At 36.6% G+C, this 18774-nt stretch overlaps 1 protein-coding gene across 2 annotated transcripts in view; it reads left to right on the plus strand.

Annotated features, from left to right (window-relative positions):
* The window catches only part of ACAD11 (acyl-CoA dehydrogenase family member 11), a 59281-nt gene that overhangs the window by 16549 nt on the left and 23958 nt on the right, over positions 1-18774 (plus strand). For both annotated transcript variants that reach the window (XM_045579285.1, XM_036431468.2), the window contains exons 6-13: positions 467-608; positions 961-1082; positions 4103-4209; positions 5690-5816; positions 11147-11224; positions 12155-12293; positions 16511-16618; positions 18031-18129. In XM_045579285.1, the coding sequence (XP_045435241.1) occupies positions 467-608; positions 961-1082; positions 4103-4209; positions 5690-5816; positions 11147-11224; positions 12155-12293; positions 16511-16618; positions 18031-18129 (922 nt within the window). The remainder of the gene's footprint in view (positions 1-466; positions 609-960; positions 1083-4102; positions 4210-5689; positions 5817-11146; positions 11225-12154; positions 12294-16510; positions 16619-18030; positions 18130-18774) is intronic.

The raw sequence follows: 18774 nt of genomic DNA on the forward strand, positions 1-18774 counted from the left end.
ATAAGTAATTATTAGAATTTTTTCTTTACAACAGTTATTTACAACAGTGGGAAATTTCAACTGTTTTTGCCTCCACTCATTAGGAGAGTGTAAAGTAAAGTAAAATGCTGTGTAAAGTAAAATGCTGGAGAACAATGGCTAGTAGTGGAATCAGAGGACTTGGCTCTGAACATGTCAAACTCATGGCTGGTGGGCCACAGGTTTGACATGTTTGCAAGGCTAATTAGTTGATAAGTGAGATGCACAATTGTGGGTAAAGACTATGAACTATAGTCTCAGCTTTGCTTTTGATGGAAAACATAATTTTGAGCGTATTCTGTTTCACTTTTTTTTCTTTTTTTGTATAGCAAAGGTGGAAGTTTATTGAACAATTACAGACTCCTATGTAGAGAGGGGGGAAAAGTCCCCCACTTATTTTAGTTGTTTTCAATTGAATATGTCCAAATTGTTTTCTTTTTCATTGCAGTCTCGAGTTATAGCTGTACTGGACTGGGAGCTGTCAACCATTGGGCATCCTTTGTCAGATTTAGCTCATCTCTCCTTGTTCTACTTTTGGCCCAGGACAATTCCAATAGTAAACCAAGGCTCTTATTTTAAAGAAAACATAGGTATGAGAACATAATGATACTTAAATTGATATTAATATAAAATTTTATTTATTTTCCTCAAACTTAAAAATAAGAGTATATTAAAATTTATATAATTAGATTTTATTTGTTTTTGAAATGTTTCTAAATAATTTTATTCTTTATTGATTTTTCTGAATATAGCATTCTATTTTTAGTAATTTATGACAATGTATAATCCTTTGTATATAGTATCCTTTTGGAAATCAGTATTTTGAACATGCTTTGTTACATGGACTAATGGCTATTTTATAAACATATGCAATATTACTACATTTTGAAATATTCACTATGAGGTTTTTATGAAAGTTTACAATGCGTGCTGTTTTTATAGGGATACCATCAATGGAAGAACTAATTTCAATATATTGCAGCTGCAGGGGACTTAATCCTATTCTTCCTAACTGGAATTTCTTTCTTGCTCTTGAATGTTTTAAAATGGCTGGAATAGCACAGGTAATGAATTGTTTTTAACATGTTCCACCATTATTTATTAGTCTACTATTGACAGTATTTTCTGGTCTTCAAGGATTTTATACTTTTTTATGCCTAGACCATTTAGCTTTTCATAATGACAAATACCAAACATTAGTAAAATGTAACTCCAGAATTAATAGAATAGCAATTTGGCAAAGAAAAAAGTTGAGTAACAAAATGTATTACTATTTTTTGGTATAATAAACTTACCAGATGGAGGAAGTAAGAGAGGCCTAATGACAAAAAGAGAAAAGTTTGTGAGAATTGACTATTTCCTGCATATCCAATGTAAGACAGGGCTAAACTATTTTAATGATATCTGCTTCAGACTATAAACCAGGGGTGATGATGAGGAAAGAATTAACTTTGAACTTTCCAAAGTCTGGCATAGTACTAGTACCTATCATATAGGAGCCTCTTAATATAATTTTTTGAGTGAATAGATGAGTAAGTTTTTCCATTTTTCTAATAATGTCATATGTATGTGATTGAGCATAAATTCATTTTTTTAATTATAGCTTGATCTAAAGAAATGCAATCTTTATTATCGTAATTAAGTTTCCATGTACTTTGAATCTTGGAGGTTTATTTCAAAAATTGAAATACTTCATAATTGGCAATGAGGCAGGGACTGGAGAAAGAAAATGTAAATGAGATTTTGGAAACAAGAAAAAATGGGAAAAGAACGATTAAAGACAAGTATCTCTCTGCCCTTCAGCGTTCATTGCATCCACAACCAACTAAAATTATCTTCTAGGAAATAGTTGTGTTACATCTCATCCTGTATTTTATAATCTTACTAATCATGTTAGTTATGTTGGATGGGTTTCTCAAAACAGAGTTTATGCTGTTTCTATATCTGTCAGTTTCCATAAATCAGATACCAGTTAGGCTTTGAATTTAAAATGGATTTTCATTTCAAATAAAAGTTTGACATGAGTTATGATTGATATTAATATGTCATAAATTATATACAGGATGGGGCAAAAGCAGATTTACAGTAAGTATGGAAAATGATACAATAATCTATAATAATAAAAGCATAATATGCTAATTAGACCAGACAGCCGAACTACCTTCCAGATCTCATTCCAGCCATTGTTCCAGACAAAACCACCACTGAAGGGGCCAAGGCAGAAGCAGTTAGGGACAATCAGGCATGTAGGCGAGAAGTTAGGGAGGGAGAGTGATTAGGGTAATCAGGGAGGCAGGCAAGAGGTTAGGGGCAATTAGGCAGGCAGCCGAGTGATTAGGGATGTTCAGGCAGGCAGAAAGAGGGAGGCAGTTAGGGGTGATCAGGCAGATAGGTAGAGGCAGTTAGGGGCATCAGGCAGGCAGGCAGGCAGGTGAGTGGTTAGGGGCAATCAGGCAGGCAGGTGAGTGGTTAGGGGTGATCAGGCAGGCAGGCAAGCAGTTAGGGGCAATCAGGCAGGCAGGCAAGCAATTAGGGGCTATCAGGCAGGCAAGCGAGTGGTTTGGAGCCAGCAGTCCTGGATTGCGAGAGGGATGTCTGACTGCTAGACATCCCCCGATGGGTCCTGGATTGTGAGAGGGTGCAGGCCGGGCTGAGGAACCCCTTCCACCCCCATACATGAATTTTGTGCACTGGGCCTCTAGTTAATAAATAATAATACAAGGATATACATGTTTCTTGTACTCACAACTACAATAAAAGCCTGTATTTGCCCCATCCTCTAGTAATAGCCTTAGAGATTATCATAATCCTATATAATAAAAGCCTAATATGCAAATTGTCCCCACGGGCAGTCGTTCCACTGGGAGTTCGGCCTCTCGCTATGTTGTGTGCTGACCACCAGGGGGAGGCATGGAATTAGCAATGTTTGGTTGGCCCAGAGGCCCATGCTGCACCCTGGCCCATGGTGTCTGGCCATGCTCACCGCATCTCTGTGTGGGGGCTTGGGCGCTGTGACTCAGGTGGATGGGGGCATGCAGGGGTCTGGGGGCCAAGGTGCTGTCCAGGGCCCCAAGGTAAGCTGAGACCTGCCCTTCCACACCAGATGTTTGTGCTTTGATTGCCAGCCAGGCCTATGGACCGCACCCATTCACGATTTTCATGCACTGGGCCTCTAGTTTCATTATAACTATAAATACGAAATTGGAAATAATGGAAAAACTGTTAGTGTTTTAGTACATAAAGAATTATAAGCTGCCTGGCCAGCTTGGCTCAGTGGCTGAGTATTGACCTATGAACCAGGAGGTCACGGTTAGATTCCTCTGGTCAGGGCATGTGCCCAAGTTTCCCAGCTCAGTCCTCAGTATGGGGCATGCAGGAAGCAGCCAATCGATGATTCTTTCTTATCATTGGTGTCTCTGTCTCTCTCTTCCTCTCCCTTCCCCTACTCCTAAATCAATTTTTAAAATGTACTTATTTTTAAAATATAAGAATTATATAAAAAAATAATAATGAAATTCAGTTAATTGGATTTTGGTGGGGAGAGGAGAGTATTATGATGGAAGCACAGCACATGGAGAATTAAGAAAGAAAAAACTGGTTAGCATTTAGCTAACACTGTTCAAAGGAGGTAATTTCATCTAAAATAGGGGTCCAAAACATTCGATAAAATATTCTTAGAGGTCATCTCATTGCAATCTTTTCAGTTTTATAGTTTTCATTTTGTTTTGGTTTCTTTAGATTTTCCCCCACTATGAAGGGAAAGCATTGATTTTTAGAGGTAATATAACTTGCCAATTTGGTATCTTTGGTAACTGCTGAACTCATTTTCAAGTTTGGTTTGATTCTCAGTTTCAATCTGTTAGGATAAGAGTGTATTAACCACATGATATAAGTATGGCTCTTTAATTTGGAGAAGGGGGGGAGTAATAAGTATTCCTTTATGTAAATTAATAAAAATGATAATCTCATTTATATCGTGGTACCTTGTGAGTTTAGTGACTCACATAGCTGGGAAACGGCAAAGACTGGATAGTTGAATGGTACTTTTCAGTGACTTTAATTGCTCTGTGTTAATTTACTTTAGGGAATATATAGTAGATATCTTCTGGGGAATAGCGCATCTGAGAATAGCTTTCAGTTTGCCAATTTTGTGCAACCTATGGCAGAAACCGGATTGCAACTCTCAAAAAGGTAAGCAAAATAGATTTCCCTGGCTAACCCAAACTAGAACCTTTATTAGGTATGTGAAGGTTATAAACTTTATCAGGACAGGGATTGTTCTTATTTCTTATACCAGGATTGCTGCTTCCAATCACAATAGTTAGCTTGGTATTAGTAAATGTGTTATCTGCTTGAAAATAAATTGACTATAAATATAAAGAAAATACCCATATTTATGATTAAAAGTATTTCTGACAACATGAATATATAAACTTTTAAGAATAGAGATAAAACTCTCAAATGTTTCCTTCTAATATTTGTTATTTACATATACCTATTTAAAATTATAAATTATATAAGGTGATTTGTTAAATTTAGAAATACTGCTCTCTCCCACCATCACTTGCCATTAAGTTGTATTCAGACATTTTGTAAGGGTCTTTGAAATCCATGTCTCCATCACTTTTTGAGGCATTTAATACACTTTGCCAACCGCACTCCTATCTAAGTGGTGTGATATATGGCACTTATTGAATTTGTTGATGATGCTGTCCCTGGAAATTCTGCCCAAGATACAATGTACTTAAGTACTTAAGGCACAAAGTTAGAATAATTCTATGGGTTGTTTGTGTTTTTTTTTTTGTGTGTGTGTGTGTGTGTGTGTGTGTGTTTATATACATTTTATTGATTTTTTTACAGGGAGGAAGGGAGGGGGATAGAGAGTTAGAAACATCGATGAGAGAGAAACATCGATCAGCTGCCTCCTGCACACCCCCCATTGGGTATGAGCCCTCAACCAAGATACATGCTCTCGACTGGAATTGAACCTGGGACCCTTGAGTCTGCAGGCCGATGCTCTATCCATTGAGCCAAACTGGCTAGGGCAAGACAATTCTGTTTTTACAGTTCACTTCATGGGTGGATATTTGTGATTTCTATAACAACAACCGTGTTGTACTTGATAAACATCCTTAAAGATCTTGTTTGTAATGACAACCAACAGTTATTTGTGAGGCATATACTAAAAGAATTATTAAATTTGTATTCAATTTCTTTGGTTCCTTTGAGGTCATGCCAGGCTTATGTTTTCCCCAATAAATGTTTAAGTATAAAGTTTGATGTGTACAATAAAGTGATTCTGCATTCACCTTGTAACATGAAAGACTGAAAACATTCCAAAATATGGCAACTTCTGCCCTGGCATGGTGGCTCCACAATGTGTCAGGTTAGATTCCCAGTCAGAGCACATACCTGGGTTTTAGGTTCAACCCTCATTCAACTCATACAGAAGGCAACCAATCAGTGTTTCTCTCTCTTTCCCTTTTCCCCCCATCAATAAAAACATATCCCCTAGTGAGGAATATATATAGCAACTACTTCTGAGTGCTATTTTGGGGAACTATGGAAGACTTCACATTAGACTCAGAAATTAATAATTTGGGATATCTTTGTAACTTTTTTTTGTTTTGTTTGTTTGTTTTTGTTTTGTGTTTTTTTTTTTTTTACAAAGAACCTTCAGAACTACACTATCCCAGATTGATACCACCCGAGAGTTGTTTGTACAGACTAGGAGAGGCCAGGAAATTCTTACCAGGGTAAAGCATTTCATGAAACAGTACATCCTTCCAGCTGAAAAGGTAAGTATTGTGTGAACAGAATGTATTTGTGCTCAAGGACTATGGAATTACTCCTGTTATCTCTGCTGAAAGTCCCATGGTGTCATAGCTTTGCAGTCAGTCCTTAATTAGATATTCCTCCTAGCCTTAGCACTGACCTGCTACAGGCCTGATCCTGAAAAATTCCAAGCTTCTAAAATATGCCAAGGGAATGCTACAAATCAACCTGTGGAATAAAAAGTAAGCTAAAAGGTATTAACTTTTTTTGTAAAGTTGACATTCTTAGTATTGTAGAGTAAAACACTACCTTGGGAATCTTTGCCCAAGGCAATGATTTAGAGCTTTTTTTTCTTTTTCTTTTTTTTCTTTTTTTTTTCTTTTTTTCTTTTTTAGAGCGAATCCCTTTGAGAACTAAGAGAACTGTAGAGGGAATGATTTAGACATATTCTGAAAATTTTGCATATCATTTCAAGCTTTCACAAAAACTTATCATATGCTATTACTTTAAGGTGTTAAATTTCAGTCAGTTCACTGAGTATGAAGAAGTAACTTGATACATTCATTCATTCAGTTAACAACTAATTATCAGGAATCTAATAATGGGTTAGGCACCTAGAGAGCCATTGAAAATAAGAGAGAGAACAAGACAGGGCTTATACTTCAGCATAAAAGAAAGATTAAATAAGAGATGATAAATGCTGTGAAGAGAAAAGTTATTATGAAAATATGTAAGGCAGATGGGGTGGGGTATGTGTGTGGGTAGAACAAAGGGATGAAAATTGTAAGGATGTGATTCTAGCCCATTTCTGCCACAAGTTAGGAATCTTGGGCTCATAATAGTCTCTTAGAGCCCAAGTTCTTCATTTACAATGTGAATAGATATGACCAAATGTACAGTAAATTCCCATTTTAATCTTCTATGATTCTGAGAAGTCTAGAGCCAGAAAATCAAACAGGAAACTGAAAGAGGCCAAAAGTCTTTCATCAAAAACATTCAGTCAATATGTGTTTAGAGGGCAGTTAGTGTTATTGCTTGAATTGTATGAATAATTATATTTTTAGTAAAGATCTGTCATGAGATTAACCTTGCACACAGAATGGGATACAGTGTTTTAAAGAAAATACTACTACTTAAATATGAGGAAATTCTAAAATAGTCAACTCATATATGTTCAATGGTCAGGCTTCAGTCATTTTTCTTTCTTGTTTCACTATTAAACTCTTTTTCATACTTTAAGAACGAAAGCAAGCTTCTTTGTAACACGGTATTTTATTTCAGTCTGCCTCTTTGCTTATTACAAATAGACTTTGCAAATCTCTAAATGGATAGACTTTAGAACAGGAAGTATTAAATAATATAAGTTTTTAAATAATTATCAACACTGGCATCATTTCTCAGAACTGTAGTATCATGAAGAGGTTGTCAGAGGTGAGGAATTTGTAAATGCACTACATAATATATTTCTTATCAAGCACAATAGCATTGGCTATTTCTATAGCAATATGAGGGATGGAAATAATAAACAACCCTAAACAGGAAATTTAACTGACTTCCTGACAGAAATAGCAAGAGCTATTCATACTGGTGCCTTTGATAGAGCCATCCTGTGTCTACTTGACATTTTCACTAAATATAGCATTACTCTAGACCAGTGATTTTCAGTCTTTTCACCTCATGACACACATAAACTAATTAATAATATTCTCCATACACAAAAATATACTTCTTGCCTATCTGACCCCCAAAAAAAAGGTATAATTTTTTATTTATTTACATCAGATGACTATTGTTGTATTGGCTGTTGTCTTTTCTTTTTTCTTTTTTTTTCAATATGGAACACTTCATGAATTTGCATGTCTACCTTGCACAGGTGTTGTCATTTCCTTATTTGACAATCTAAGGCACATGTGTCAAACACAAGGCCCGCGGGCCAAATCCGTCCCGCCAGGCCTTGCAATGTGGCCCGCACCGCGCTGTCATCACTGCACTCCGCTGCGTTTCCATCACAATGACAGTTTATGACTGTTCAGTAAACCATTCGGCCTGCGATTTAGGCTGGATTTTAGATTTTGGCCCCTTCTCTGATTGAGTTCGACACCCCTAAAAGGGAAAAGAGGCCAGTACCCCTGACTAAAAACTGGATTGTCACATGTTTTAAAAATTCTTACAGCACACCAGTTGAAAATCACTGTTCTAGATTGACCGCATTATAATTAAAGGAACATTGTAGTGTATTACTTATCCTATCTAATAAAAGGGTAACATGCAAATTAACCATCACTCCATCACAAAGATGGTGACGCCCATAGCCACAAGATGGTGGTGCCCAGTGCTCTCAGCCCTGGTGGAGTCCCCCAGTTCCGGGGAGGGCCATCGCTGAGAGTGGGCAGCATGAGTGGCCTGGTGGAATGCTTGCTTTGTTGCCCCAGCAACGAGGCAAGCATTCTGCACCCAGCCGCGGGTGAGCCTCTGGGCCATGGAGAGCCTCTGGGTAGCGGGCATGGAGTGGCCAGGCCCTGCAGAGAGCTACTGGTCCATGGATTCATGCAAAGGGCTACTAGTATGATTATAAGTTGGTGGGAAAATTTTAGAAAATAATTTTGTAATACTGACTTTTGACAATGTTCATAGCCATTATTCCAGGGAAGTAATTCTACTAGCCCAGTTGTAGAAAATAGGTAGATGCTATGATAGAAAAATATTGAAGAATGACATTAGACTCCAAAATTTTAGTTGCACAAACTAGAGATTACTGTTACTGCTTTATGTGTCTATTACCCATGTAATTATCACTTCATTTACTATTTATTCCTTCTTGCAACTCAGATGTTTTTTCTAGGATGAAGTTCCTTTAATGAGAATCTTCTGATAAGCTTTTGCCTTTCTTTTTTCCTTCTTTTTCTTTTTTTCCCAGGAAAGGGAAGAACTATTTTATATTCATCTCTTCTCTCTATCTTTATCTATACCTCTGTATCTATCTCCCTGTTTCTTTCATTCTAATGCCTTTTTTTTTGCCCTAATTCTTGAAAGACCATTTTATTAGATATAGAATTCTAGATTGTCAGTTATTTTCTCTCAGCAATTGATGATGATATCCCACTGATATCTATCTTCATTTGTTGCTCTGGGAAGTCAGCTCTCAGTCTTAATTGTTTAATTATCTGTAATTGTCTTAATTGTTTAATTATCTGTAATTGTCCTTCTTTATGAGCCTTTCTTTTAACTTTGATGTTCTGCAGCTTAATGGTGCTCTGGCTTCACTGTGCTTTCTGAATTTGAGGATTGGTATCTTTTTTTTTTTTTTAATATATATTTTATTAATTTTGTACAGAGAGGAAGAGAGAGGGATAGAGAGTTAGAAACATTGATGAGAGAGAGTCATCGATCAGCTGCCTCTTGCACACCCCCTACTGGGGATATGCCCGCAACCAAGGTACATGCCCTTGACCGGAATCGAACCCGGGACCTTTCAGTCCCCAAGCCGACGCTCTATCCATTGAGCCAAACCGGTTTCGGCAGGATTGGTATCTTATCAGTTCTGAAAACGTCTTAGACATAATTTTTACAACATTTCATCTCCTCATTCTCTTCATCTAGTACTAGAATTAGACTTATGTGAGACTTCCGTGTTCATCATATCCTTTAACCACTCATATTTTCCTTCTACTGAATTTCTATACTTCAAGAAAGGAAAAATTTCCTCAGGCCCCTCTTTTGATTTGTCTTTTCAGCTGTATCTAATCTTACTTTCCAGCAGTCCATAGAGCAATGGCTTTCAAAAACTGGATTGTCACAGTTGCCTGAAAAAATACTAAAGAGTATAGAAGCACCAGGCTCACTGAAGTAAGACAGGCCTATACCCCTGTATTTTTACCAAGTTCCCCAAGTGATTCTGAAACCCACCAAAGTTTGAGAACCACTGCCATGAGTTTTCAAGTTTAAGGACTATGGTTTTGCTTTTCCTCAAAATGCATTCAGTTCTTTTCCAAATTTGTCTGACCTATTTTGAAAATCCTTTGTCATATTTTTAATTCCTTCCTTTATTCTTGAAATTTTTAGACACAAATATTTTATACCTTAGATCATTCTTCTATCTATAGTCTTTGGGAGTGTGTTTCTGTTTTGTTGAACTATTGTTTTTGCTAATTCTTGCCAATAGTGGCTTATTTTCTTTGAGTGTTTAGTAATTTTTCATTTTAAACTCACGTTCTTTGAGATGGAATTTTATCGGCTGGGATTATTTAAGGTTTTGTTTACAGCATTCCTCCAGAGAGGATTTGCTTTTGATTCTGCCAGCTCCTTGCAAGCACAGTCACCAGGAACACTCTAAACTTCATTTCAGCTTGAGATTTTAGGGCTCCATGGGTCTCTGAATTCAAATCCCAAACTTGGTTGAAGACAGGCTTCAGGCTAGAAATGTTTCTTTTTTTTCTATTCCATCTTATATATGGTTTATTCCCCATGATTTACGTCTGAGGAGTGGGTGTGTTTTTTTCACTTAGGTTTTACCCCTGAGGTACCCTTGCTTTGGTGACAGGAAGAGATGATCTTTGTTTGGGACATTTGGCTTTTATCCTGACCCCTGTCTACATGGCTCATTAAAAACTAAGGCTCAGCCTAGGCAGTTTTGCTCAGTGGATAGAGGGTCAGCCCACAGACTGAGGGGTATTGGGCTGGATTCCGGTCAAGAGCATGTACCTCAGTTGCAGGCTCAATCCCCAGCCCTTGTCCAGACACAACCAATCAACATGTCTCTCTCACATGATGTTTCTTTCACTATGTCTCTCCCCTCTCCCTTTCTCTCTCTCTAAAAATCAATGGAAAAAATATCCTCAGGTAAGGATTTAAAAAAAATAAAACCAATACGGCCCAGACTAACGTGGATCAGCCAATATCCCCCAGACAAACGTGGCTCTAGTGCTCACTCTCAAAGAGTCAGGCTTTATTCCTGGCCTCTGAGGTGTTTTCTTAATTTCCTCCCAGCACAGCTGTGCATTACTAAATGTATTTTTAACATTATTTTAAGTATTTTATCTGATATTTTTAGTTGTACTACCCTGGAGGGGGTCTCTATGACCATTTAGGGTGCCATATTGCTGAATGAAGCATTCAGACTTTGGTGTAACTTTTTGGGAATCTATTATCTACTATTAAGGGAGCATAATTTGTGAGCAGCAAGATTCTAGAATATTTTATACTTCTGTTTCTGGATTTAGAAATATCACTGATTTAACTGCAGCTGAAAAAGCTGCTTCACCTAAATATGTTCCCTATAGATAGTAACAGTTTGTGGCATTATTTACTTTGTATTAACTTTAGCTAATTAACTTTTTCTTTTCATTACTTTAAGGAGGTAATTGAGTTTTATGCCCAAAAGGAAAACTCAGTAGACCAGTGGAAAAAACCTTTAGTGATTGATAAACTCAAGGTAAGGAAAAAAAGCAAACCTTTAATATTGGAAAATTTACATGCAGATGTTTTTTAAGACCTTTGTTGTTGCTATTGCTATTATATACGTAGCGGATAATTATATCAATAACATTTTAAAGGAAATTAAAAATAGCACCAGTAATATACAAATTAGGTTGCATAGTGTTGTATATTTGGTATATGGTGTTCAAAGAAAAAGTATCATCAACACTACTCACTGCCACCTGTCACTAAATTGAGACTGAAGTCCAGGCAAGACATTTATCTTACATGGACTTAATTTCATGTTTTCAAATCCTAAGAGCAATACATGTTAGAAATCACAATGCAAAAAAAATAATTATTTGGCATAATTATACTCAATCATGGAATCTTTTAAAATAGCTATGATTCAATAAGAAGATTTTGATTCAAAATTTAAATAAATTTAAATTTTCAGCCAAATCCAAGGAAGGGGAAGAAAAGTCATTTAATAGTTAAATGATTGATTCATAATGAATTAGTAACTACTTGTTTTTTGCACACTAGGATACAATGAAATAAGATATATGTTTTTAAATGTCAAAAAGATAAATACTAACATATTTTTATTTATTTATTTATTTATTTTTTAACATTTATTGATTTTTTTAAAATATATATTTTATTGATTTTGTACAGAGAGGAAGGGAGAGAGATAGAGAGTTAGAAACATAGATGGGAGAGAGTCATCGATCAGCTGCCTCTTGCACACCACCCTACTGGGGATATGCCCGCAACCAAGGTACATGCCCTTGACTGGAATCGAACCCGGGACCTTTCAGTCCCCAAGCCGACGCTCTATCCATTGAGCCAAACCAGTTTCGGCAATACTAACATATTTTTAAAAAACACCTATTTTTGGTCATGGCAAATTATGATCACTCTGGCATATCCATCTCCTCAACAGGAAATAGCCAAAGCAGATGGCCTCTGGAACTTGTTCCTGCCAGCTGTCAGCGGCCTCAGCCAGGTTGACTATGCCCTGATTGCTGAAGAAACCGGAAAGTGCTTTTTCGCTCCAGATGTCTTTAACTGCCAAGCACCAGGTTACTACATTATTTAAGAGCAGACTTCTGCAGATGTTTTGAGCAGTGTTGGTAATTTCTCTGTTTTATGACAAGGAAGTTTTCCTGCAAGAAGTCATTGATTTATAAATTTATCCAGAATTTTACTTTTATTTATTTTGATTTAAATATTAAAAAATGGATCTAATGTTCTCAGTGGATTACTCTCTTGTTAAATATCATGACATTAAGAATATTAGTGAATAGAATCTTCTATGAAAAGGATTGGACTGCAGTTTCTTGACTGGATATTGGACACTTCTATGGCTATTGGAATGAATAGAGTTCCACATCTTTTGGTTAGCCTCACTATCTTTCCATTTATGCACCAATTATTTATTATATACTATATGCCAAGCCCTGTTCTAGATCCTTGAAATATACCAAGGGATAAAATAAAGATCCCTGCCCTCGTGGAGCTGATATTCTAATGGAGGGATGCAAAAATAATAAGTATAGTAAATAAAAAAAGTTATGTAGTAAGTTTGAAGATAAAAAGTGCTTTAGGGGGGGGAAATCTCTGTAATAGGGGAGCTCTGGAATGCTCAGGGACAAGGAATATGGATTACAATTTAAAACAGAATGGTTGGGCTAGGCCTCATGTAAAAAAGGACATTTGATAAAGGTGAGCGAGGTAGCCATGCTGATGTCTGGGGAAGAGTTTTCTTAGCAGAGGGAACAGAATATGCACAGGCCGTAGGGCCATAGCATGATTGGTGTGTGCCAGGAGTAGCCAAGGAGGCTAGTATGGCTGGACGAAGAATAGTAGAAGATATCAGAGAGAAAAGGGCCTTATTTATATGTTGGGCTGATAGAGAAGATAAGGGTTTATAACAGTGAAATGGGAAGCCATTGGGGATTTGAGTAGAGCAGTGACAAGATGTAACTTAGGTTTTAAAAGGATCGCTTTGGCTGCTATTTTGAGAATTAAAAGGAGGAAAGGAGAGAAGCAGGGAGTCTGTTGAAATAATCCTACTGAGAGATGATTTGTTCTAGCGTACTAGCAGTGGAAGGGATAAAGAGTGGAAAGATTCTAAATATAATTTGAAGGCAGAGCCAAGAGGATTTCCTGATTGGATATGGGGTATAAATGGTGGAGTCAGGGATGCTGCTAAGGACTTTGGCATGAAAATTGAAAGGCTGAGGGAAGGAGGCCAACTTTTCTTTAAAAAGATAATATAGAATGTAATCTGTAGAAGGTGTTTTGCAGAAGAACCACATAAGGAACTTAAAAAAACCCAGATTCACAGGCTCCATCCCTGGAGATTGTGGTTCTGTAGGTTTAGGGTAGACCCTTGGAATGCCTTTTCTGTTTATTAAAACAAGTTATTCTCATGCCACTAGTCAAGAGCTAGCATTTGACTCATAGGAGGAGGAGGATGGTATGATAGCCTATAGTGTTCCTAAACAAGTTAGGCCTAGGTATGGCCTTTTGTGTTTATTGTCTGGCTCTTGTGCTAACGCTCTCCCAAAAAGAGTTCATGAAGGTGTACGTGCCAAAAGAGACAGATTGGATATTTGAGAGAAAACAGTCTGGTGTTTTAGCAAAGTGTTCCCTCCCTGTTTTTTGACTCTCATTTTTGAAATAATTGAGATAGTTCATGGACTTCTGTTGAAGGTTTTCCTTCTTCAAAACCCTGATTTTTCAAATTATTGTTACACATTTTAATCTAATAATAAAGCTATTGTTAAAGTACAGAAATATATTCACAAAGTTTTTAAAGATTAATCTCATTTGTATGAAGCTATTACATCATGCTAGATAGGTGGCTTAATTTTGTGAAAAAGAACTGGTAGTCTTTTGTTTAAAACCTTTTACTGCTATTCAATAGTAAGAAACATATTTTATATCATGACCTAATATGTAGCATATGTAGTTGTATGTGTCTTCATTGATAAATGGATGGGAGTGGGTGGGGAGGAGAGGAAGAGATACTGATATGTTATTGAAAAAAGGCTTCATAAAACTACTACATGCAATGCACTCAGATATTTTTCTCTGAGTCTAATCTAATGTACTCTGTTTTGATTTATCTTAGTATTTATACATTGTTGCCCATATTCCATTAAAATGATTTCAAAACACACTAATGGGTCATAATATGAAAAATAATGCTATAGAAGACATCCTTTGCAGATGCAACTCTGCACTATTTCTCCTGTGAACTTAATTTTCACTAGATGGTCATGGACATTTTTTAGTATTAAAATTTCATGAGTCTATCAGTTGTACTGTCTAAAGTAGGGGTGTCGAACTCAATCAGAGAAGGGGCCAAAATCTAAAATCCAGCCTAAATCGCAGGCCGAATGGTTTACTGAACAGTCATAAACTGTCATTGTGATGGAAACGCAGCGGAGTGCAGTGATGACAGCGCGGTGCGGGCCACATTGCAAGGCCTGGCGGGACGGATTTGGCCCGCGGGCCTTGTGTTTGACACATGTGGTCTAAAGGATATCACCAAACTGCTGAAATTTTTAATTGGCCAGGGAAATACATTTTCTTTGATCCAAGTATGATCAACAACTCTACTCAGCAAACAAGATGTGTCAAATCATAAGTAGAAAACCAGACATTTTCTTTTTGCTGTGGAGATACAGCCTCATCAAGGGGTTGGGCGTTGTGTTTTGGAATATTTCCAAAGCAGAAAGAAATGGAATGTAATTGATGCCAGTTAAATACTTTGGGAGGTTTCTTAGGTGTAAAAGATTAATTTCTACTCAAGCTACCAGAATTATTTCCCAAGTAGTTATAAAAGCTTATGAGAAACATATGGGATCTTCCAATTTTTCTTTTTTTTTGTTTTTTGCCCTTCAATAAGTCATACAATATTGTATTTTTGAATGTTGAAACTAGCAATTTTAATTATAAAGTTATTATTGGATAACTCAGAGGGCATTGGGCTGGTTTGGAGGAGGGATTTGTAGAAGTAATTTATGTAGGCTCTTTTCCCAACCCATAAGTGATAGCTTCGTTTTGCCAGCTTCTCAGAATGAACAGTAATTTTTGGAGAGTTTATATCTAATATTTACCTCATTTGAACTATAAGAGAAACACTGGATTGAAAATAAGCAAAGAAAACACTGAGCTACATTAATTCCAACTCAGAACTCAATTTTCCCTCAGTCAAAAAGAATTTTCAGTTTGTTAACCTAAAAGTCTTTCATTTTTAACATAACTTTGGCTTCATTAGGAGTGTCTAAACAGAGGACAAACATATTTTGAGAGACTTATCTTAGACTTAACTCAATTTCATAGGCATCTTAATGATTATCTTTAAAGTCATTATAAGAGGTAATGTTGAAAAATCTTTAAAATCTTATAAGAAATCAGTATTCAAAGAAACGGTTTTAGAAATAATTTTTAGAAATTTGATAGGAGTGAAAATCAAAGAAAGGCATCTAGAACATTTTGCTTGATGGCAAATGTGAAGCTTTTTTTTTTTTTTTTAATAGAGTGATACTAAATAGTGTTATCATGTACTGAACAGTTCCCTCGGAGGGTTGGAGAGCATCTTTGATGTTATCTACTATTACTTTCTCCCCAGAGCAGGGATCCTGTGGTTAGCATTTTTTAGATATGACTGGTACTTTTCTAGATGGTATGGGGTGTACAAAAGTCAGAGCAATGTCAGCAGTAAAGAGACAATTAATTACTGAGATCAGGAGATATTTCTGATTGAGGAAGCAGAGAGTCTTCACAATGCACGTGGCTCAGAAGCAGAATTTAGTCAGGAATGATGGGTGCAATTTCACTTGAGAGGAGGCCTGGAAGGAACAAACAGGGTGTGTTTGAGGTACTAGTGTCTCTTGTTTGCCAGCAGTGTTGCAATCACTTTTGGCAGAGCATATTTGCAAGATACGTACCAGGCAAAGGTTAGGCCAGCAGATTGTTTTCAGCCATTCTAATTGAGTTAGACCTCATGAGAGCCAGGCTTCACAGAGACGAGAAGACAAGTGTCTGTGATCCACAACAAGCTGAATAAATATGCACGGAATGCCAAGTACTTGTAACTACTTATGGCACATCTTCATTGAGGATTATATTCACTATTATGCTTCAAAATTATATTCACTATTCTGCAAAATGTTAGTAAACATATGCTTTAAAACTATGCATGTCTGCATTGTCCACATAAAGTTTGGATTTCATATTAGTAAATTTTTAAATTAGAAATAAAGGCTTTTCTTGTTCCCTGTAGACACAGGGAACATGGAGCTGCTCCACCTGTATGGAAGTGAAAAACAGAAGCAGCAGTGGCTTGAGCCTCTTCTTCAAGGGACCATTGCCTCCTGCTTCTGTATGACAGGTAAAAGCAGATCACTGTGCTCTGTGCAACCAGCCCCCCACACCCACCCCCGCCCCCGGGTTATGGATGAGCTGAAGAATGTGGGGTGTGGCTCTGTGTTTTGGGTAAATTTGCCTGTGGTCATAAATGTGAATATCCAGTTTTAAATTTGGAAATGTAGAAATGTGCAGAATAAAATTACCCTCCCCTTAGGCCAGACACCAGGTGATGTTTTCTGGTAATCTATAGGCATACACAGCAGAGAAAACCTAGTTTCATAATCTTTTGACTTGCATTTCTAAAATTACCTTTTGTGGATATTTAAGATCGTTTTTGCTCTTGTGTATGGAATATTCCTCTTTATGGTCATTTTATATTGATGCTTACAAAATACTTTACACTGCATAAATCTGGAAAAATAGAACTTTCACCAATGCTGGTCATATTGCTCAATTTATAATCATGGGGTGGTGTGGAATAAAGCTAGAAGCATGTTAATAAAAATAGTTTGGTACCATTTGTACATAGGAAACACATTAAGAACTCTTGAAGGGACCAACACATTTCATAATTGAGTTTAGAATTAAACTAAACTTCATCTGGTCATAATTTTGGTCAGATTTCTTTTGTCTTCTATAACCTTGCATACATTTATAATAGCAAAACTGATCTCCATTTAAATCAGTAAAGAGGCATTTATTGAACATCTGCAGTATGATGTGTTAGCTACAGAGCACTAATTTGAGGTTACAAAATAAGTAGAGTAGACAGCCCCCTTTCTAAAGGAACTGAGTCTCTAATTTTGGAAACATAACATGAGAAGTATCTGAAGGACCCATTGAAAAGGGCATGCATGACCAAGGGCAGGTAACTGTGAGTGCTGGCCTGTGACTTCCGAAATGCCGTGCAGTACAGCAGCCGTGTAAGGGTTTCATGGAAAACCTTGTGCAGACAGGAAGTGTTGGGAGGCTTTATAGAATGCAAAATAAATAAGTCAGTGAAAGCATTCCTGATGGAATTTGCAAGGCAAATTGTTTAAGATAGTAAACTGCATGGTAAGGAAATCTGGCTTGCAAATATTTACTATAGACTTCCGTTGTGGCAAGAACAGTACTCTTAATCTACTTTTGATGACTGGAAAAAGAATTGCGTTTTATCTGAAATCGGGTATCAGTGAGGAAGCCAAGAACACAATTCAGAGTGCAGATCCCCACTGTCCTAAATACTTCCTTAATTCCTTCTTCCAATGCACCTGTATTGAGTACCTGCTCTTTGCGGGTTATGGGGAACCAGGGTGGGAAGGGGAAAGGATAGGAAAATGAAAAAAATAAAGATGCTCTCTGTCCTCAGAGAGTTCACATTTCCTTATCTAACTCCCTTCGTAAACCAATGGTATCTGCCTTCCTGTAAATTCAGCCTTTGCTTATTTATAGAGCCAGATGTAGCATCCAGTGATGCCACAAATATTGAATGCAGCATCCAACGAGATGGAGACAGCTATGTAGTCAATGGCAAAAAATGGTGGAGCAGTGGTGAGTATTCAGACTGACCCTTTGTGCTCAATGCTGTGCTAAAAGAATTTGAACATAGTGATTGGTTTTCTGATCACAGTTCTTTAAATTCTACCTTACCATTTCCAAATATATAAATGGATGATAAAAAGAAAAGTAACTTTAAAATAACATCTTAATTAGGTGGTGCTTATATTAAGTGCAGAAAGCATCTTTTTTTTGTATAGTTTGTGAAAAATAACCTTCATATTGGTGTACAATATTTTTGACCATTTTCTACCAAAATTAAATTTTAATAGAGACATATCACATGGACTATAATAATTTATATATTATTATCTTTAAAGAGAAAGTGTACGTTATTAAAAATAATTTATTGTGCTACATATTTTCATTGCTTAAAAATACAAGTGTATAAGTGAAAAATAAGAATCTTTACACATAGAAAAATACATTATCAACTCCCAGTAAAGACTCACATAAATGGATGAACCCTTAAAAAGTCATAAAAATAACATTATAATAATCAGGTATGATTGAAGATTATTTCATACATGATAAATCTAATGGGATAACAAGTTTATTACTAAAGAAAGATGACATATGGAAGCAAATTATGTGTTTAGAAACTTAGCAGGGATGTATTAAAAGAGCCAGAAATGCTTT

The sequence above is a fragment of the Pipistrellus kuhlii genome, unplaced genomic scaffold, assembly GCF_014108245.1.
Source record: "Pipistrellus kuhlii isolate mPipKuh1 unplaced genomic scaffold, mPipKuh1.p scaffold_m20_p_11, whole genome shotgun sequence".
Lineage (NCBI taxonomy): Eukaryota > Metazoa > Chordata > Mammalia > Chiroptera > Vespertilionidae > Pipistrellus > Pipistrellus kuhlii.